Below are 21,843 nucleotides of genomic sequence, written 5' to 3'. Positions count from 1 at the left end.
CAGAACCCCATGCACCTGCCACTGTCTTCAAGAAAGACCATTCTCCTTCATGCCCTGAACGTAAGGTTTACCTGGGTCTAGGGAACCTTTCAGTGGTTTGGTGTTTTCTTGGGAAATGTTTCAACATATAACTTAAGGCCTTCAAAAAACTAGATAAGCAGACATGAGCAAAAAGAGATTAAATTAATTGCGGCTGTAATTTTTTTTCTTTTCCTATGAGTGATATATGACATTATCATGTTCTGTATGTAAGAAATATTGAGCCCATAAAGAAACAAGCAGGTAAAAAGATAAAATATATTACAATATTGTATGCAGTGACTACTGCAGCATTGATTCTGAGCTCACTTCATCGACTTGCACTACTTAAGAAAAGTGAAACCCGAGCCTATGAGGCAAAGCAAGAGCACAAATATGAATGAGTAGAAAGTACAGTCTGGATCTTTAACATGATGTGCAATTTCTAAATACACAAATGTATAAAACCATAATAAAAAGAATACATTATGTAAATCCTTCATTTTTTTTTTTTTAAATACAAGTTATTTAGGTCAGGAAAAGTATCTGTCACTTAAACATTGCAGCAGTTTTTCATGAGTGCCGATTTTTTGACAGGTGTCCCAGCCAGACTGGTTACTGACCTTGTATCATCACGGTTATCGCTTCGTTTTCGCACTTCACTGTTAAAAAAAAAAACAAACAAAAAAATGCCCTCAATTAACATATTCATGTTTACTGTTCTGTTTCTCCCAGTGTGTCTTACAGAGCTCACTGTCATGTATTGTGTGGTTAAAACTATGGGGTTTAGTGCACAGAATCAACATGTCTCATAAGTTTTTGACTTGGGAAGCATAACAGTATTTCTATACAAATCACAGTTAGTGATAGAAATACAATATTTTCTGATATGTAATAACACTACAGTGTTCTGTTTTCTCTTGCCTTTTCTTTTGATCACTTTAATTTGTTTGCTTCAGTATATTACCATAGAAACACAATATATTCATAGCTGAAAGCATAAAACTAAATAACTGCAATTTGAAGTATAAATTTACCCTCCGAGGAAAAATGCACATTGTTGGATGCTTTATTATAAATGCAGACTTAAAAGTTGTGGATGCATGAGAGATTATTCATCTGTATTCTTACTATGGGCTCCCTAGAATGTCAAAAGCTAGCCCTAAAATTTCTTGCTTATATATATAAAAAATAATTTCAGTCCTCCTCCTATTAGTAGAAGTGAAGTTCCTCTCAGAACACTGTATTATTCAACATAATGGTAATGAAATGTTCGTTTAGAATTTTTTTATTTCAAAATGAAATGCTTCTTTCAAAGAATACAAATTACTAAGACTGAGTAAAGAAACTGCAGCCAACCATTCCAGACCAACGTCCTGGGTAACGTCTAGACAGTTTGAGGATCAATGAACCTTGCAAAGAAAAATACTTTTTTTTTTTTTTTTTAGATTCTGAAAAGAGAGGCTCCAACTGCCAAAACGTTTTTGAATCCTTGAAACAGTTAAACAAAGTTACCATGTTTAAACATTAGTGATAATTTTCCAACTGTGACTAATGTTATATATATAACTGTGCTATGGTCGTTCTCTAATCTCGTTATCCACTTCTGCCTTCATGGCCCGGTTCTTGGAAATGAGACATTTAACAATTCAGCAATTAAGTTCACATTGACACTGACAAATAAATGCCTACATTCTTGGTGGATCTCTGACAGATGCATTTTCCTGGAAATATGGGTGCTCTTGAAAGTCCCATGTGAAGAAGCAATGATCCTCTCTAGAAAGCCAGTATTTCGTATTCAAGCCATATTAATCAGTAGTCTTTTAAGAGCGAATACTCAAATACTGACCAAATGTCAAAAAAGTCTGATTATTGCATTAGGCTGCTGCAAAATTCTCATGAATATCGTTTGTAATTCTGGCCTTGAGCTCTGTGTATTAAACGAAAAATCAGAGGCTGAGGATTCATTACATACCACCAGCCCTTCAAAATTATATTGTAACCAACAATGGTTTGGAAAGGTAGTAGAAGTGTAATGTTTGGCTCACACATTATCACAGAAATACCAGGTTGCTAAACGGATATAATTACCATTTCTATCTTTTAAATAATTTAGAGAAAAAGGACATCAGAGAAAACACATAGGATTAGAATGGTCAGTAATAAAACTGAACATATATTAATATATGTGACAGAATTAAGAATTAATTATACATAGAATTATATGCATTTGAAATTAATTTAAGAAAATTAAGAAAGTAAATCCATATACCATTAAAAAATGTAATTCATTCACCAAACAGGGTTTAAAATTGAGCTCCATAACTGAGCTCTAATTTAAATATTAATTATTAAGTCAACTTTGTAACATTTGCAAACAAAAATGTTACTTCATTGAACTGAGAATAAATCCTGTCTTTCATGTATCTATAAAGATTTAACATGGTATTCTTTTTTAAATTTTGTTTGTTTAATTTGATGGCGGTATAATTTTAAATGTACGTGTGTCTTTCTATGTATATTCACATATATTGTCCTATTTATAAAATATACTTAGATGTGTTTACTCAAAAACTTACCGAGCAAGATGAAGAACTGCTTCTACAACATTAGATCCGTCTTTAGCACTTGTTTCACAGAATAGTGCATTGTAAGTCTGTGAGTAAAAATGAAATGTTAAGCCAACTAATCTGAAATGGTGCCTATGTGAATATGTATATTCAATTACAAATGGTTTCCTCAATAACACAAAGATGACACACATTTCAGTGAACAGAATTTCTTCTGGTACTCTTCATTCTCCAATACATTCACTTTAGTACTGTGAAAAAAAACAGTAATCGCTTTTTAATTGTACCTTTTTTATATTCAGTATATTCTGAATTAGCAAAACTGAATAAAAAAAAAAACAAACAACACATCAGAGGCTTAATGTCCAATCTTCTTGTCCACAAGACTACAAAATAGAAAGACAGTAGCTAGGATAGGTTACTGAATCCAGCTTGTTAGGTACACATAAACTACAGCATCTGATATTCTAGGTTAACCAGAAATATAATTCCGTAAGTAAGACATGATATCTGCCCCAGTGTAATCAATCAAATATGCATCAAATATGCAAGCACTCAGCAACTCAAGACTCTAAAGATTCTACGTTTTTTTCTGCAAAAAATGAGATACAATGTATCCCTTATCCCCCACATAAATATGTGCAAAAAACTTGTCCATGCTTCTACTTATACCGCAAACTTGTGGGTTTTTTCTTTTTTTTTTTTTTTTTTTCCTCTACAGACATGGCAGGAATACAAGATGGTCTCTTGAAGATGAAAATATTCTACTCAAAAGCTGGACAGACACAAGCCAGGTGAAAAGCCTCATGCACTCACTAGCGTGCTTCATATTTGCACTGGCAATTTCTCTTTGGCAGCACAAAAAAAAAATAAAAATAATCAGTCTCCTAGTCCATCCACTTTTCACCATAAAGACTGAGAAGACTACCCCAGACAATAATAAGTTCAGCTCAGTGGACACTGAGATGTGATTTAGCCCAGCAAACATCATCAAAATAGGACAGTTTTCATGAAAAATATTCATGAATCCTAATTAATAGATTTGAACAAATGACCAGAAAATTACTTTTCCTTACTAGTTTCTCACATGGTTTCAGATTAAAGTTCTTAAGACCATTTTATATTAAAGAGGTATACTTGGACCTTACCATAGCCAGCTTTTCTCCATAGTTTATAGGCACACATTTTTTCCCTTGTTCTGTAACAGCTTGACGGAGATCTGCTTTGTTTCCCACCATCATAATTGGAATATTGTCATGAGTTGCATCCTGTAAAGAGGATTTCACTCCCTTATTGCTAGAACACTCAGAACACAAAAAAGTAACTAGCATCATCATATATATCAAATACTGATTTCTTTCCCACAAAAAAAATGTCCTGCATACTGTCACAACAAATGACAGATTACGAAAGTCATGCTGAGACCTTTTCATAAACTAATCGATACTTAAGTGGCCAGCTTAAACAGCCTGCAAAAATGTGCTTCCATTCCCATAAACCCTGTTTCCCAACAAGGAACTTCCTATGTTAAATTCATCTAATGGAAACGGTTACTGTATCCAAATGCTATATGACAAAATTAGTACAGAGAACCAACTCCTGTACCATGATTAAAAGAAATGGCTTTTAGAGAAATACTGAAAATTTCACTTGAACTACAGGTAATTTACAGAATCTAACATACTGGTTTAAAATGCAAAGACTCCAAGGAATACTCAAGCCACCCACAAGTGGGTACCTGAGATGGGGGTCTCATGTTCATTTCAAGAGGAATGAAATGGGAAGAGTGTCATTACATAATACACTTTTATACAAAAAGTTGTATCAGTTTTAACACTAACTGAAAATACAGCAGGACACACTGAGGACTTCCATGTAGCTTTTACTTCTACGAGAGCCCGCAGTCTGGCTAACTCCAATATAAAGATGCTCAAATTTTATAAATAATAAGGTTAACAATGCAGTGAAACATAGCTCGTAAGTTGTATACACTTAAGGATCTTACCTCAATCATATCCACCCATTCTCGCACATTGAGAAAGCTTTTTTCACATGTTACATCGTACAGCAGTAAGACACCATCTGCTCTTCTGAAGTATGATTTAGCAATACTTCGGAATCTTTCAGGGAAAAAAGATTTGCATCAGGCCCCATTACCAACAAATAATTCAATTTAGCATCATTTTCTCATAGATTCTTTCATAAATAATTCTTGAAAACAGCTGATGCAGGTCTATAAATGCTCCATAAGGATCCATAGGATTTTGTCCTAAACAGCAATCAACATTTTTTTGTATCAAAACAACCTAAAGTGTATCTATTTCAAACAATCTGCTTTGCACTGAACTTTTGATTAGGTGGCAAAGCTTTTTCACTTACATATAACTTACATATAACCAATAAACTTATTGCATGAATGAATTCATCAATTCCAGTCATCTTTGCCATTAACATAACACAATCTACTTGACAACCAAGTAGAGCAACTAGGTACTTGCATTATATATAAAAATATTCTTCACAAATTTATTATGTGGGAGGCGAATGATTGGGCTTCTGACTACCTACTTCACATAATCACTCATTCATGCAAAAGTAAACACATACAGCCCGATACAAATCTTGGTCAATGAACAGATTGCACTGTCTTCCAAGTTGTTAGATTAACCTCTTAATAAGTCCCCAAAGCTGTCAGTAAAGAAGTAATGGCTCTCACGTAAGGATGTAATAGGATTTTGAGGAAACTCTACATAGTAATTAAAGAACCTTGGATATACATTCAGTAACCTAAAGTCTTGGGAAGAAGTTTTCATACACTGAACACAACAAAAATCAGGATCAGGACTTTCAATGAAAGAAGAAGGGAGAAGGGTGAAGGGAAGGGAATCTCTAAAATAAAGCCTCCTCAGAAATACAGGTCTGTAAGGACAAAGAAAGCTAAAGACTAAAAATGGAAGGAACAATGTACATCCACTCATCTTTTTTGTATTGCAAGAGAGGGACATACAGATTGAATTAATTAATGCTGTGACGAACCTTAACTATTTCACTCTGTAGAGAGAAAAGATTACCTCAAGCAACACCAAAGCTCACAAATTCCACTTGTCTTGAGGTCTCAGCAGAGTACAATCACATCTGTTTATAGACATTTACATATGGTCATACTGACTTACTATAGGACCATACAATACTTAGTGGATTTTTTTTTTTTTACTCAGATGAAAAAAGGCAAATACCTTTCAGAAACACAAAAAATGAAATTACGTAAGTGCAAAGAATCACTAACCTCTCCTGCCCAGCTGTGTCCCACAGTTGTAGCACTGTAGGTTCTCCATCAACAATTAATCTTTTCATTTGAAAATCCACACCTGAAAAGAATGCGTATAGTCTAATAAAAACATCAATAACCTCAAAAAATCCACCCAAAATGAAAAGTTATGTGCCATATAGAACAGTTATTTCAAAACTCATCTCTTTTAATAGATTATGAGATTTCATTCATTCACACAGCCTTGAACTGCAATAAACCCCTGAACGTATTTGTCTTTATAAAAACATTTAAAGAAATATTTTACCCACATGTTTTCCCAGAAGCATTGATAGAAATTTGGCATTATGACCAGCAAACAAAAAGATCTCTCTCTGCTTTATTTTGCTAAAGAGTTTTATGGAAGAAGAGGAAATCTTTTATAAAACAGACTTTATTTCAAATGCCAAGGATGAAAAAGATAAATTAGAACAAAACTCCTGACTCAGAAAAAATAAAATGAATATATAACTATGATATGATTAGAAGACAAAAATTCAGTCTTTGGAATCACTAAGACAAGTTTGTTAGCTGACAGCTATAATAATATACACAAGTCAGTCAAATCCCTCCAGCTGCATTTAAACCAAAGCTTCAATAACACTTTGAAGAAATGGAGACAAAAACCAGTATGAAAGACATCAAAGGATAGTATAAAATACTAAGGGAAGAGCTGAGAAGACAAGAAAGCAATGAAAAATGTGAAAACGATCGTACACGCATTCTAAGTTCATTAAAATGAAACTCCCTTTTCTAGTGCTTTGTGTTGTTCAGGAACAGGCTTTGTGCTTTGCAAACAGAAACTAAATTGGAGCAGTACCCTATTATCCACTCCAAACAGCAGTTACGCACTTCTAAGCTTTAGTACTCAATTAGATCTCACAGCCTAAGAAAACGCATGTGTATATCCAGGAAACCCTGGCAAGCAATCACAGAGGGTAATCTTTTCACCCACTTCTGCAGAACAGCAATGAAATTCACTTTAGTATTTTATAAACATCAACTATACCTAGGGTTGCACTGGTATTGCCTCGAAATTCATTCTTGCAAAGTCTCGTAAGGAAACTGGATTTTCCCACTGCTGCGTCTCCAGCAAGAACAATCTTGTAAGCCTTCTCTGAACTGGGGTATTTCGGAGTACATTCAGTTGCATCTGACTGAAAATAAAAAGAACCTCTCTATTTCAAGTCATATTAAAAATACTCTCTATACCAAACACTTATTTTTTTTCCTAAAGAACTGCTTACCTGAGGGGTGAGAGCAGATATGTATTTTCTTGTTGAAGCAATTGAGCTGCTTCGACTTACTGGTCTTGAGGGCTTCCAGTCTAATACCGTACTGCTGTTATCAGGACTGTATGCTTCTTCATCCCCGATCTCTGGAACCTGAAAGTACAAGCTAGTGTGTTAGCTCTGGTGAGGGGAGTACCCTTTTTTTTTTTTCGGAAAGGCACAGCTAAGACTGATTAAAACATTTGTTTTAACCATTTGGATTTAACAGAGATAAACAACCAAATACAGTTGTGCAATTCTAGTCAAAATACTGTGATTATTCTGTTCTTATTCACATGTGCTGTTTACTATAGCCTACATTTGGTCCTTAAACACGTTTGCTGTTTGGCATATATGCTTTCAGTACAGTTTCCAGATTGAGCAAATCAATTTCTAGATGGAAAATTTCAGCTCAAAAAAAATTAAATAATTACAACCAACAAATAATTTTTATAAAATAAGCTTTGAAATAAAGTAAGACTCTCCCTACAAGACATTACTCTCTATGCTATTACTACTCAAACTAAATTAAACACAGCACACCTGTAACCTGCACTATTCATAGCATTTTCAAGTACCAACAGAAAATAAACATCTCTACTAAATGCACAGTAAAGGATCTGCTCCAAAAAAAAGCAAAACCCTGTGTTATGCTGTGCTTGCTACTAGTCCTGCTATGTAGTCATCAGTAAAGCTCTCCATTTTACTAACAATAAAATGGACACAATAACACCTTCCTAGATCTCTCAATTCTCTGAGATTTACTGTGTAAGTCAATGCATGCATTTCTCATATATGTGTTTTTTTTCATTCACTGCCACAGCATAGTAAGAAAAAGTCAATGGAAACCTATTTTACGTCTATAGTATCTTCTTTTTAATCATTAGAAAATGGGCTCCTGTGTGCATATGGTTTAACAATCTTAAAAAAACAGGTGTACTTCAAAAAGAAAATTATTACCTCAAAAATCCATCAAAAATGTCAAAAGAAACATTTTATTTTAAAAAGGAGTACTTATTTACGCATTCTCCAAAAAAAAAGATCACTAGTCTTATTTAAATGCATATAACCCAAATACTTAATTTTAACTGACCTATGGGCAAAGATCCATTTCATTTTAAAAACAGGAAACTAATTTTGTCTCCAACCAAAGCTTTTTCTCAGAAAAGGACTAAGTCTGGCACTTACATCCGTATCAGAAGCATCACCACCAAAGCTTTCTTGCATACACTGTGACCTTTGAAAAATCCTTTGATGCCTGTATTCCACTTCTGAATCATATTCATTTGAATCTCTCAGGGTAGACAAACCACTGTCAAAACAGCTCTCCGGTAAGCTGTCAACTTCACAGTTTGTCCTTTGCATAGGATCACAAAGGGCTAAAGAATCATAATCTTCATCCACACACGAAGAATGAGATGATCTAGCAAGAAAATATTGGAGGGGAAAAAATAAATATCAAGTTATTCCACAACTCTTTTTCCCAACAAAATCTGAGCCATTCTGGAATAGTCAATACTTAGAAATGCTAACTATACAGCTTAAGACATATGTCAATGCCCATTTTGCCTTTCTAAATTTACTTTGCAGTCATAGCTCTTAGGATGCTCAGATTAAATTATATAATCTATGTTATTGATGATGACTTCCTGAGTCTCAGTAAGAACGTCTATTTATTCATACACAGAAAAAATAATTGTTTAAAAAAGATTCAGAAAATGATGCCTTATGATGGCATCAAAGGCAGAAAATGACACTTCACAGTTTACCTAATTTTGGCCTATTGTAAGACACATAAAATGACCTTGAAATACTGTATCTAATTTAAATTAATGCACTTGCTCACAGAGGCACACAGGCCAGTAAGTAACAGATATAAATATAGAAAAAAGGTAACCGAGTTCAGGAGATCAGTAATGGTGGAAAAAAGTCACTGGACAGTGTTTTCTTACAGGTTGGTAGGCTATGCATAATTTAAGGATTTGTTTTGTCTTGTTTGTTTTTTTTTTTTTTTTTCTTCTGGATGCTGTAATATATAAAAGTACTTAAAATGGATGCAGCAATGACAGTATGATTTACAGAAAAAAACCAATTTGTTATTTATTTATGTAAATGAAACTACAGGAAAGAAAGATTAATACGAGTGAATCTTAAAAGAAACAGTCTTTTAAAAAAATTTACTACCATTACAATCATTATCCTGCTCCTGCAGCAAGACAGGGACAGGCACCAAATTAAAGTGAGGCAGAAAAGGTCTCCAAGTTACAGCGGGGAAGAGAGAACCAGTTTGGCTCTGTCCTATTGGGAATGATGTGAAGCGCTAAACTGCTAGAACAGACAAGGTCAGCATCAATCCATGTAAAGATCATTTGCTGCCAGAGAAGCTGGGAGGTCCCAGTGCAATGGCACACCACAGAAGAGTACACTGGGGAGAATCACCAAATTATGAAGTTGTTACTGAGTCGAATATAATTCCTCCCTGCAAGTGGCCAAATAGGGGTGACAGAGGCATCTTTGTCCCATGCAACAACATCCAAAACCACCTAATTTACAACTTTTCAGGCTAATGAATAATCACATGAATGAGCGTGATCTTTGCTGTGAAATACCACAGCATCCATGCTATTTGTATTCATGCACCTACTAGCCTATACCAAATCACTGAAATACAGAGGAAGGGTGCACACTACAAAGTTAAGCTTGTCAGGCATTCCCTGAAATAAAGGCCTTGAGTAGTCAATTTTCAACGTCACTGAAGTATGAATTCAATGCCAGGAATTTTGTATGTGCTTAAAGCAACTTAGACCAAGATGTATGACACAGCTGAAAAAAAGAAAAGTATACCTACTAATGTAAATTGCTTAAAGCATGTTAGAATTCAAATCAGTATCTCTTAACGCTTATCTGATGTCAGGAGACAGATGAAGTACTGAAAATCAGCAGGTTTTGGGACATTCATATCTCTTTCCATCTTTCAATACTACTAAGTCACACACCTGTTAAGACTAAGTTTTATTCCTACCACATAAACTTTTTTCTAAAGTAGCTTGCGTTTATCACTTTTGTGGGACTGCAAGGATTGTACCATGTGGCAGGTACTAATAAATATCCACAGCAAAGGACATCACTAAGCCTCCAGAGAGGTTTTAGTTATCCCTTCAGAAAATTACTCAATGTAATATGCAACTTAGCAGTGGATGCCTCTCAAAATTTACAGAGGGTCCAACAGAGGGGAATTGGTTTTACCTGTATTCAGCAGAAGGCATCAGTTTGTGACAAGCAAAACTTTACAGCCAGCAAACATATCACACATGGAGACAGCAGAGTAAGAGTAATGCTACTGAATGAACGGGAATATTATTAGTGTGAAGGTCTGATCAATGACCTGCATCCAGTAAGTACAAATCCAAAGTAGCTCTGACCATTTGATACTTGCATTTAGATAACCTACTGTTCTCTGTGGCTTTTACCCCACTAATGTCTTAAGTGCATTCACTATTCTTGCATGTCAATGTGAGATGAGGATGTTTATTCTTTTGAAGAATTAGGCCCACATACCTTTGTAATAATTATTACATGGGAAAACAAGACACAGGCTGAACATACGAGCAAAAATGTTTTGCTTCCTAAGTACTGAGTATGCTAGCTAGCAGAGGTCCTCAGTAGATTTTTTTATAGTTTCTTGGACATAAGGAGGGGAGATTGAGGATCAAACTAGAAACAAACCAGTCCAAGACCAAACAAGAGACTGTCTGAACTCTCCATAAATTCATGATTTGCACTGAAAAGAGTTTTCCTGAGCTTTCTGAAGTCACTGAAAAGATTTCTATTGACTTCAGTATACTTTAGATCATATGCTATGGTCACACATTACTTCTGAAACAGTCATAACTGTTCTCTCTGTTATGTAATAATATTTGCTCTTCTAAGACAAGCAGGATGCCCTAGTCTTTCTAAATTCAATAAAAGCAAACCTGGCTTACCTGTCATACCGTGGGTTTAGAGGAGACTGTCCACCATTAAATTTAGGACTGCTTCTAGAAATGGTACTTCCCGGTGAGGTGTTTGCTAACCGCTGCGACAGATAAATAACAAATGCATAAGTTTGATGAACACAGTGCAAGCGTCTAGATTTGTCATGAAAAAAGTGTGCATCATCAAAATTACTACTGTGTATTTTCATATATATGCAAATACTTATTTTTGATTAAACCTCATGCTTTATATAGGACTGGAAGTCAAAAGAACCATTACATATAGCATTTAGCCTCCACCGGTGCCTTAATACTGAACCTGCTAGCCACACTCAGCCACAAAAGACAATGGAAATTCCAAGTGGACTACTTCACTGACTACATCTGAAGACTCTGAAATGCTAAACTTTGAAAAATAGTATTTAGGAAGATGGCATGTTGACTAGCAAAGTGAAAAGGGAACTGTCACTGGCTGAGCTACTTTCAGTAGTGATACCTCCTGATTCTTGAGTGAGACAGTGGAGAGGAGAGATCACAACTGACAGCACGTGACAGAGTATTTCATATGTTCTGCTGTCCCTCTACACATTTATTCACTGGGAACAGTTTCCGCTGTCTTCTCTGCAGTCTGCCTCCCTTACATTTCAGGGCATGGCAGAAGGAAATGGTATCTCTCGTTGCACCTGCAGTGAATCGCTGGTAGCCCGTAACAGCTAAAGGCGCTACCGTTCATGGTTATGGTATGCTGCAAACAGGCAATGACCTCTATTTTCCTCCTTCCTGGCCAGTATTGTCTGTAGGCCCATTATTCTGGCCCCATCCTTCTAAAAACAGTTGGTTGCTTTCCTGATGATGTAAGGGCTTGCCCCATCATTAGTTTTGGAGTTTAACAGGTTTCACAATATTGCAAAATTGTAGCGTAGACTAGATGTTTCGTAACTTTCAAGCGTTCCATTCTCTGGTTTGGAGGATGCCGGGTTACAGCTGTTACAACAGATCCCCATACAGTTGTAATAGCCCAAAAGGGTCTGACTGAGGTCCCTATTATCAGCAGTTCCTGCTATTCATTTTCCCAGTGATTTGCCTGGGAAAAGTTCAAATTAGGTTAAGACCTCGCTACTAAGAAGGCAATTTTCTAAAAAAGGGTGTTTTCAGGGGTAGGGCACTCCCATATACACAATAGAAATATACTCCCTTTAGTGCAAGAGAAACCACCGATTTATTCACCTAATCAGATACATTTCGCCACAGCATATTAAAAAAATTACTACTTTTCAAAGCACCTCAGAAAGTAGTTGTGCTCTAACAAAACTCAATTATTTCACAAAACATATGTAAAATCTAACAAAATTCAACTACACAAGTGTATTCCCAGAGTAAGTCCACTGAATAAAACTCAATTTTCTGAGTACCTACTGAAGTACAAATTTGCATTCAGTGTGTTAATTCCTAAGCCTCCTAGTAGAACATAACAAAATTATAAATACATACCAATGATCTGTTGTACTTGCTGAAACTGTTTTCAAGTGCACTTCTTAAACCATCATTGCTGTCATGTAGCTTCCTATTAGCTGATCTAACAAGGAAATACAGTTTAACTTGCAGGAGTAAAGAAAACATTAAAAATTATGTAATTTATCACAAATTAAAATTGAGAAAATACGTATCAGAAAACCTTTTGTTTTTCTTTAGATAAATACTAAAGAGTAATGTGGAACTAGAAATGTGTTGTCATATACTTGAACAAATGATTGTACATGAAAAAAGCATTGTAAAGTTTAGCCTGCAGGAAACCCTGTTTCATTTCTCTGTGTGGTCAGCTGAAGCAAAAAAAGACCCCATAGGAACGGCCACAAAAAAACAGCTATGCAGTAGTAAACTGGTACAGCTGTTTCTGAAATACAAAGTGACTATCCTTTAAGTATTGCCGAGATGACTCTAAGGACAGATGTAATTCAGCTGCTTGAAAGAAAGAATACGTTTAGGATAAAGAAATTAACTTGAGATATAAAAAACCTATTCATTGTGAACTTTCTTGAAAGCAAAAATCTGGGTGCCCCTTGTACAACACAGCACACACTTAGTACTTTCCAGATAACAGTAAGACAGGGAGTTACTGAAGATGTGAAGTCAATAAAAAAAGGAGCCAAATAATAATTTTTATAATAGCATGAACAGAGTCAAATCTCATTCAGCTTATCATTAAGAAATAAAAGTCAGTGAAGCTAAGAAAAAAAAAAAAAGAAATAAGAATTAGTGTCTCAGTAACACAGTAGAGTTAGTTGTTCAACTCTCATAGAATGTCCTAAGTAGACCTAAGTAGAAGGTGCTAAGTACCTTCTATGAGAATTGAGGCCATTTCAGTATTTTTACTTGGTATTTTTTTCCAAATCTCATCCCAGTCTTTTGCATACAAAAACATTTACCCTGTAATATGTCAGGACAAAGTTTGTTAATAAAAAACCTCAATTACTAAGTACATACTGAAGTATTTCGATTTGTCTTTCCAGATTATCTCGGTCTTCAGTATATTCTCGGATCATTTCTAGGTCTCTGAAAAAAAAAACCCAAAACCCAAGAAGTTATACTTTACAGGATTTCTTTTTTTTATTTTTATAATATTGCTTTTGGCAGAGGAGAAAATGCAACAGTCAACATTTATAAGAGGTGATAAATGTGTGGTGGAGAAAAGATACAATCTCCGTATTTCTGAATACAGTTTTCCTATATTTACATTTCTGCTGAAATATGTTAAAAGCAGTTTTGTGCAAAGTAAAATCACTTGGTAAATTCGTTGATCTCTGCCATTATATCTGAACAAAGATTGTGAATGAAAAATAAAAGATCTACAAATTAACCGTATGGACTGCCTCATTTCCTCTTAAAATACCATTTGTGTTATCTGAAGATAACCACATAATGAAACTGGCACTTATGGCCCTTTAAATGAGTATCTAGAAGTAACTTTCATTCATTTTAGAAAAAAATGATTGAGACCGATGTGGGTGGTTTCCACAACTATTCTCCCTCATACTCATACAGATACTCATCTGCGTGCAATTCATAAAGGAAAAAATTGCCTGATGTTGTAACTTTTACTCCTCACTAAAGTCCCAGTAATGGGTTTCCTTGCAAGATTATGAGAGTTCACATTATATCCAGAACCTGCTCTTTCAGAAACCTGACAAGAGAAGTGAACAGTAGTCATGGCGTACTTTGCATGCTATCAAATGCATAACCGCCATTTATGACAAATTTAGAAAATAGTAGTTACCAACTGCATACATAATAACTACGTCAGACAACGGAATTCTACCCTGCTGAAAATATTACCATGTAGAAGCACCTTACCTCTCAGTGTTCAAAGTCTGATCTGCATACTCGCTTTTCAAGCTATCTAATTCACTCTGTAGAAAAGCTATATTTGTTTGTGCTTCTAAAAGATCTTTCTTAAGTTTCTGATTTTCCTTAAAAAAAACAGGAAGATATTAGACGTTAGCTGTCAGTCACCTGCATAAAATGCTGATATATTATAATGGCAAGATAACAACCATCAAAATTAAATAAAAATGAAACACTAGAAAATCTGAACATAAAGGGGGAAACAAAAAATGAAAGAACTCTAAATCAACAAAGAAGTCAGTAAATTAGCATGCAAGAACCACTGAGTTTTTATTTTTCCATTTCAGTTAAACAAAGGTGACTGTATCATCTCAAGCCACTTCTAAATGTTATATCTAGAATGCGTATGCATTTATACAGAATGAGTTTTTTTCCAAGTTAAAGGGCCTCATACACTTAACAACTTTAAAGGTTTATTTCTTAGCTTACCAGTACTAAATGTAAAAAAAAAAATAATTAAAAATATGTATTGCAGAGGCTAAAACTGAGACTAAATTAATATGACAATGATCATAGTCTCTTACCAGCAACATATCATGTATTCTTTTTTTCAATTCAATCACATCTTCCCTGTGATTTACGTTTTTGGATTGTTCCTCCAGCTAGAATGATTAAAAAAATGCACAATTAACATATGTTATTGATTGTTCTGACTCAAAGTACATAAAAAGTAATGGAAATCATATTAAATAACCCCTAAAACGTTATACAGCTATTAAAGTCTATCACATCCAGAGTTTTCCCATCATGTGAATAGGCAGCATTTCTCCAAAAATCACTGGCTTTCTACACAATTTTTTAAATCAATACTTAAAAAAACGTTTAGTGAGCATTTTGCACTCTGTAGGCATTGAAGATGCATAACTAGTGACAAAGAATCCAGTTATTGAGAAGATATAAACAGGTTATAGACCCACTAATGTAAAGAAAAATAATTTATAAACCACCTCATCTGTGTAGTATTTGTACTACAAGCTCTCATGTTTCTTGTGAGAAATGTCCATTTCTATCAATGCTCTTTTAAGTTCAGTTCAATACGAAGAAAGAAAAATATATTCTCATTCATTCCTATAATTCGGTTGAGTCTTATAGCAAAAGCTAATGTCAAAATCAAAGCAAATTATAAAATAACCCATAACAGTAGTCATATTTGAGATTTCAGTTCATTTTATGCTTAGGTATCAAATGAAAAGATCAGGCTAGAATTAGTTCAGACTAGCAGTAATTAGTTCCACTAGTAATTTCAGTTTAAAATTACAGCTTAAGCCCACCTCTACCATTAACATTTGAGAGAAATGCACTAGTAGCTAAAAGGCACTATATTACTGTAAATTACTATCTTTGGGTTGCCAACTTCATCTACATCTATAAATTACAAATACTTAGAGGAATATATTAGAATATTTCTAATGTATTAAATACAAGACTAGGTAACTGCAGCATTAACGACTTAAGGGACCTAGAAAATTATTCAGCAACAGAATTTGGCTAGCGGTTGGTCCCTTTCCCAAGTATTGCAGTAAATTACACAGAATGAATACAACAGCACAGAATGACACCACTATCTAAAAAAATTATTTGCGGTTGCCATTTAGTAATACACACTAAATTAAAAAACGACAATTACGATTATTCACCTTGGAAAAAGCATTTCATAAGGTCAGCATCTCTTAAAACACTTTAAAAACTCTGCCATGACTTCAAATCACTTACCTTTTTAAGTTTTTTTATTGTCACCTGAAGATCCCCAACTTCAGTATCATACTGGCGCTTCAGCTCATTTAGTGCTTCTTCAGCTTTTCGCTTCTCCTGCAATATTTTTAATCTCATTAGAAGTTGAGAAAGGTTTCAAACATTTATCAAAAAATGCATTCATCAGTTTGGAAAACACACAATTTCCCCTCAGATTAATATGTGTAATTTTGTCTTTCCATTGTATCAACCTGCCCTCTCCTTACGATCCACAGATTCTGTTTCTGCAATTGCAGTCCACTTATAAAATATTCATAGAAATAAAATGGTAAGGTGGGAGCAAAGATATGGGTTAATTCATTGTTTGTTTTTCATGTCAGTCCCCCGTGCTTAACAGTCTCAATGTCAAAAAAAAACATAACTGAAAGAGAAGTTTTCAAATTTTATTTGTACATAAATTTAAGTGTGTATTGCATATGTAGATGTATACATACACACCTGCACACAAATCAGGGCCTTACATCCTTTTTTTCAATCCAGATGCCTTTGGCTCGGCATACAATATGCTAGCAATAGCATTACTGTGACACCATCAGTTATTTATTTCTGGTTTTCTTTTAAAATTTTTTCACTTGTAAGTGTTGGAATGTAATAGGCCCTTGTTCAGTAAAAGGTATGCTGATGACAGCATTTTTAGTTTCGCACAGTACTTGGTCTGAATAGCAAACCAAGTACACTATTCTGAGTTTTATTTTAATCAAAACAGAGATTTTGAAAGGAAGTTACATCAAGCACAATGAGAAGAAAGATATGTTCCGCATGCTGTAGATGAGTATGTGTTTAACTCTCTCCAGTCGGTCCCCAGGGACTTCAGTGCCCAGTTTCACAACACAAGAAACCAGAATGCAGCAGCAATATGTGATGTCAATCGAGACAGGTTGAGTTTTCACACAGAACAGAAAGACATGGACTTTGCTCAGAATTCAGTGCTTTCCTGTAGGTGATGCTGACATCCGTGTGTTAAATGATAATCCGTGTGTAAAAACGATAATCAAAGTAATGATCTTAAGATGGATTCTCTTACTGTTGGCACCTATATAGGACTCATAAATATTGTTTGGTAACCGTTTGCTTCCCTTGAAGAAACAGAATATAAGATAGGCTCAAGCTGCAGATACTATCATGCAGAGGCAAGTGTCAGGGTGGCAGGAGTGAGATCACTCCGACAAACAATAGCCTTGAGTACAGGCATTAAGATTAATGCCTTAGTACAATCCCACAAAGTAAATACCTTACATTTACTCTCAGGGCGTTTTAGTAGGTGGAGTATGTGGAGCCACAAGCTAAAGGGAACATTTAGGAGTGAAAATGAAAAGAGCACTGTGAGAAACAAGTTAGAGACCATCTTTCATATCTATAGCTAGGTGTGAACAGTGAAATCGCGCTCCATGCAACTCGGTGACAGTTTAAGAACTTTTTAGAATGAGAAACACAGACTAGATGAGGATAATACATAGAAGATGTGTTTTTACATAACGCTAGTACATAACTGTGGATGTTCTCAGAGTAAGCGAATACACATATTCCAGTAATCTTTTTACAGTAGTGAAAAAGTGTCTTCAGGGTTTTTTTCAGTCATTTAACACTTTTTGGAGAACAGAAATTTTCCAGAGCAAATATATTTGTTTTCTAAACACAAATGCTTAGTCTCTCTGGAAATGGAAAGTTTTTATCTACCGAGGATTGTGTTATCATTAGTTAAACATATTATGATATGCTTTTTTTGCTGAGGTGACATCTCAACATTTTTATGTCATATATTGGTTCTAGGAAAACAAGTGACTTTTATGGTTTGGTAGAAGTATTTCCTCTTGTCTAGAAAAAGATGCTGTTTAAAGCAAATCTATGAGAATACCGTTTACTTTCACAGATCAATTACCATGAACTATTTAAAACCGGCAAGTTGGCAGACTGAACTTTGTGTCTTCTGGTTCCGCAAGTACTTTGGTGAAAGAACCCATACCATATATGTAGATGTTCAGTATACTGTGTGTCCATATATAGATGTTTAGTATATTGTGTGTCCTAAAAAGCAATAGTTATGCCTGCAGTATATATTTTACTTAATGCATTTCTTACATTTACATTATAACACCTTCACAAATTGTTATTCTTATGCACATTATAAAGTTAGGTGTATCTTAAGTGAATTTAGTAACAGTTCAACATAAAGCAGACAACACAGGTAGAGTGGTTTTACTGTACTGCTTTCTGCTTAGAATTACACAGCCACATGTGGCTCTAATCTATCTTTCAATGGGTAAGGGGAAGAGGATTCTTGTACTTTTCCATCAAGACTGAAAGCCAGTTGGAACAACGTTCAAAACTTGAGCACATTGAAACAGAATTTCCCATCAACTTTGGGGGGTCCAGGCCCTCACACATTGTCATCACAATTACCCTCTCTTTTGTCTGCAACTCTCTAAAAATATAGTTGCAGGATGAGAACAGAGGAAAGAAAGATCACTGCTCCAGGCAGACATACAGATAAGGAATAAATGATCTAAGCATTAATTTTTACATAAATTCATCTACTAGAACTAGATTCCAATCTTTTATGGTGAAAGGTCCTTTAATCTCTTTCCAATACTAGTCTCAGAAATAAATTCCTCTAGGCCAGCATATCCTCACAAAAGAAAAAGACCTTTTTTTCTTGGTTTATTACATCTGAGCAGCCATTCCTCTTGGGGAAGGCATTAAGAAAATACATTTTTGGCCTCATGGATAACTTCTTTTCATCCAGGCCCTGCCTTCGGCAGCTTTGAGTCAGCCCATCAGGATCAAAAACACACCTGGCCATCAATCCTGCTTAACACTACTGAGAGTTTGGCAATTATGAAATTCTGTAAATATAAAATACTTACCTCCTTTTTAACTTTATGTTCTGCAGCCTGTATCCGTTGTTCCATCTCTTCCTCCAGCTCACTGAGCTGAACTGCCGCTTTATCCTGAGCTCTAAAGTTTAAAAGTAAATACTCTCTTAGGAATTGCCCTCTGGCTTGACAGAAACATTGTGTGAAATACATCTGCCTACCTCAGCTGAAACAAATTAGACAGACAGACATGGAAGCAGTTTAACATTGCCCAGACCTTGAAACTGGTATGGTTGGGAACCAAAAATCACAAATTAATTTGAAGATGCGGGCAAATTGTATTTTAAATAATAGCTGACAGCTGATGATTACTATGAAATACACCACATCTGCATTTTGAAAATTAAGTTACTGAGATAAAAGGCCCCCCTGGTTATCCTATGAAGAGACTTCAAAAGGATAACTACAGTAACTTGCATCACCCACACATACAAGATCTCTGTCCTGAGCTAAATTGTTTGGTTTTGGCAGTAACGATGTGAGACTGCAAACGCCAAGTAGTTACAATAGGTAAACACACCCATTGAAGATGGAGAAGCAAAAATACGGTTTCTAAAATGAAAGTAAAATGGGTGTGTATGCTAAAATTCAAAGTTACAGCCAAGGAAGAGAAGTGAAAATGTTTTAAGATATTAAAGATAAGAACAGAGCCTGCAAAAATTTAGTCCAGGACTTATCCAAAATATGAACAGGGAATCATTTGCAAGCTGCTGTATGTGCTTACGCACATATGTGTGTATATAAACCAACTTTTGAACTCAGTTTACGGAAATACTCCTCATGACATATATTGGCATTAACTCCCAATACTTTAACGCAATAAAGTGTGACAAAGGAAAAAGTAACTGCATAACTGAACCAGAAACACAACTCACTATACCTTTTTACCGCGATGGCCAAAGTTTCCATCTCTGTGCTTTGAAGTTTGATCTCTTGGATGAAGTTCTTAATGACATGTTCATACGGCTGGATTAATCTTGGTTCTGCTATGTGTATGTTCTGATACAGAACACTAACTTGCTCTTGTCTGAAAAAAAGAGATACGATTTTAATGCACTTACTTGGCACAATATTCTGTAATAGGTTTGAAAAATGTATTACAATGTAGATATTCCCCTGTTTGCATACTTTTAAAAGTTAGGAAGTTACATATTTTCAACATTCAGCATAGTATATCTGAATTATTCTAAACAACATTTACCCTTCCTGCTTCTCTAGTTTAATATAATTACCGTAGAAAAAACATTTTAGCTTAAGTGAATTTTTTGTTCTTCTATTCATGGTGTATTGAAGAACATGCCACTGGAGTAACCCAGAACATATATCAAGTTTATTGGTGGCTCTAATGTTAACTATAATCCATGAAGAAGTTTACTTTAGGAGGCTGCATAAGAAATGAAAATGGGTATGAATACCAACTGCTTAAGTTAAATGGATTTTTAAAGGGTCAAGAGGGAGGTGATCATATCTCCTTCACGAAAAAAAAAGTTTAGTGTTCCCGCAGCTGTTGGATTCCTAGTATTTACATGAAAAGGAGAACACAGCTCTTTGGTTTAAGAAAAATTATTCTGGTCCAGACAACTGCACTCCTCATAATGTCAACCCTGTTTCGTACCCCCCAAAAATTCATTGTTATAAGAATTTAATCCTGTATAGGATTCTCATGTGAAAGATAAACAGATATATCTCATACAGAAGAAAGAAAAAAGTTTCTGTAGATCCTTCAGTTATTAAAAGCACAAATTTCAAATTTATACTGCTTCTTAAAATCTGCCCCAATGCAGGAATAGTATATTCTGATTTCCATTTGATCTGGACTCATTTACATAGGTTGTATACACTTTTAATTGTCAAAGCAGAGAATCTTGACAAGATACAGTAACAAAGTGTAGCATAAGCACCAAAACATTATTACACAAGTTACTACATAAAAAACACCAATTTCTGGTCATACCAGCAGTAATGCCATGTAACCTTTTGTGTTACATGCCAGCCAGGTTCCAACATCTGGATTACCAGAAGGCAATATACCAGACAAAAATTCTACAACAGAATTCAGCAGTCCAAAGGGAAATTGAAGTTCATTGCCTCATAGACTATATGCCAGAACTTGAACAGGTATTCAAGAACTTAAAAATTAAACAGAAAAGAAAAGGAAAAGGGAAGATCCAAGTCTAGAAAGGTAGAAGAAGCAGACCAGTAATGAGGAAATACAGCATACCAGTGGCAGAAATGCCAACCAAAATAATGTTTTGCAAGTTCTAGTCTAACACCATATCTAACATATCACGAATACATGAACTCTTTTTGTTGTTAAAGGAAAGCTTAAACTCTGATTTAATGATCCTCCTCATTAGATAGATGTTTTCCTATCTTCTATGGAGGCACTATTTAATGCCTTCACGCCGTATACATGATATCAACAATCACTGTATATCCTCTGCATTTTTTCCCTACTTGAAGCAATTCCACAGCTTAGATTATGAACATTGCAGCACTCTGCTTCTTCTATGTGATTTCCCCACTGAAGGTATAACTGATGTTATTACAACAGTACCGTAACTGTTACTATAGCTCAGATTCCCATTTTAAACAACTGAAGTATTTCAGGACACCATAAAACCTGTTTCCAGCTGAAATGCTGATATTCATTTCAATATACAGAAACATAACAGC

At 35.0% G+C, this 21,843-nt stretch overlaps 1 protein-coding gene across 1 annotated transcript; it reads right to left on the bottom strand.

Moving 5' to 3' along the window:
* Positions 1–571: 571 nt before the first annotated feature.
* RASEF (RAS and EF-hand domain containing) lies at positions 572–20,076 on the bottom strand. The gene is made up of 16 exons (XM_009890498.1): positions 20,048–20,076; positions 19,159–19,249; positions 16,256–16,351; positions 15,067–15,144; positions 14,492–14,607; positions 13,625–13,693; positions 12,632–12,716; positions 11,159–11,241; positions 8,355–8,589; positions 7,189–7,280; positions 6,905–7,020; positions 5,875–5,956; positions 4,594–4,708; positions 3,737–3,856; positions 2,598–2,674; positions 572–680 (listed from the first exon to the last, which is right to left on the bottom strand). Exons 1-16 carry the CDS (start codon positions 20,074–20,076, stop codon positions 572–574), a joined length of 1,593 nt encoding a protein of 530 aa, XP_009888800.1.
* Positions 20,077–21,843: the final 1,767 nt, after the last annotated feature.

The sequence above is a fragment of the Charadrius vociferus genome, unplaced genomic scaffold (genome assembly GCF_000708025.1).
Source record: "Charadrius vociferus isolate BGI_N301 unplaced genomic scaffold, ASM70802v2 scaffold418, whole genome shotgun sequence".
Taxonomy (NCBI): domain Eukaryota; kingdom Metazoa; phylum Chordata; class Aves; order Charadriiformes; family Charadriidae; genus Charadrius; species Charadrius vociferus.
This window is presented reverse-complemented; position numbering and strand designations above follow the sequence as displayed.

Coding starts and splice junctions, on each gene's coding strand:
- RASEF (XM_009890498.1), bottom strand. CDS start 20,076: ATGGAAACTTTGGCCATCGCGGTAAAAAG. Junction 5,957..6,904: donor CAATACCAGTGCAACCCTAG/GTATAGTTGATG, acceptor CATTCTTTTCAG/GTGTGGATTTTCAAATGAAA. Junction 4,709..5,874: donor GACACAGCTGGGCAGGAGAG/GTTAGTGATTCT, acceptor TTTCCCTGAAAG/ATTCCGAAGTATTGCTAAAT.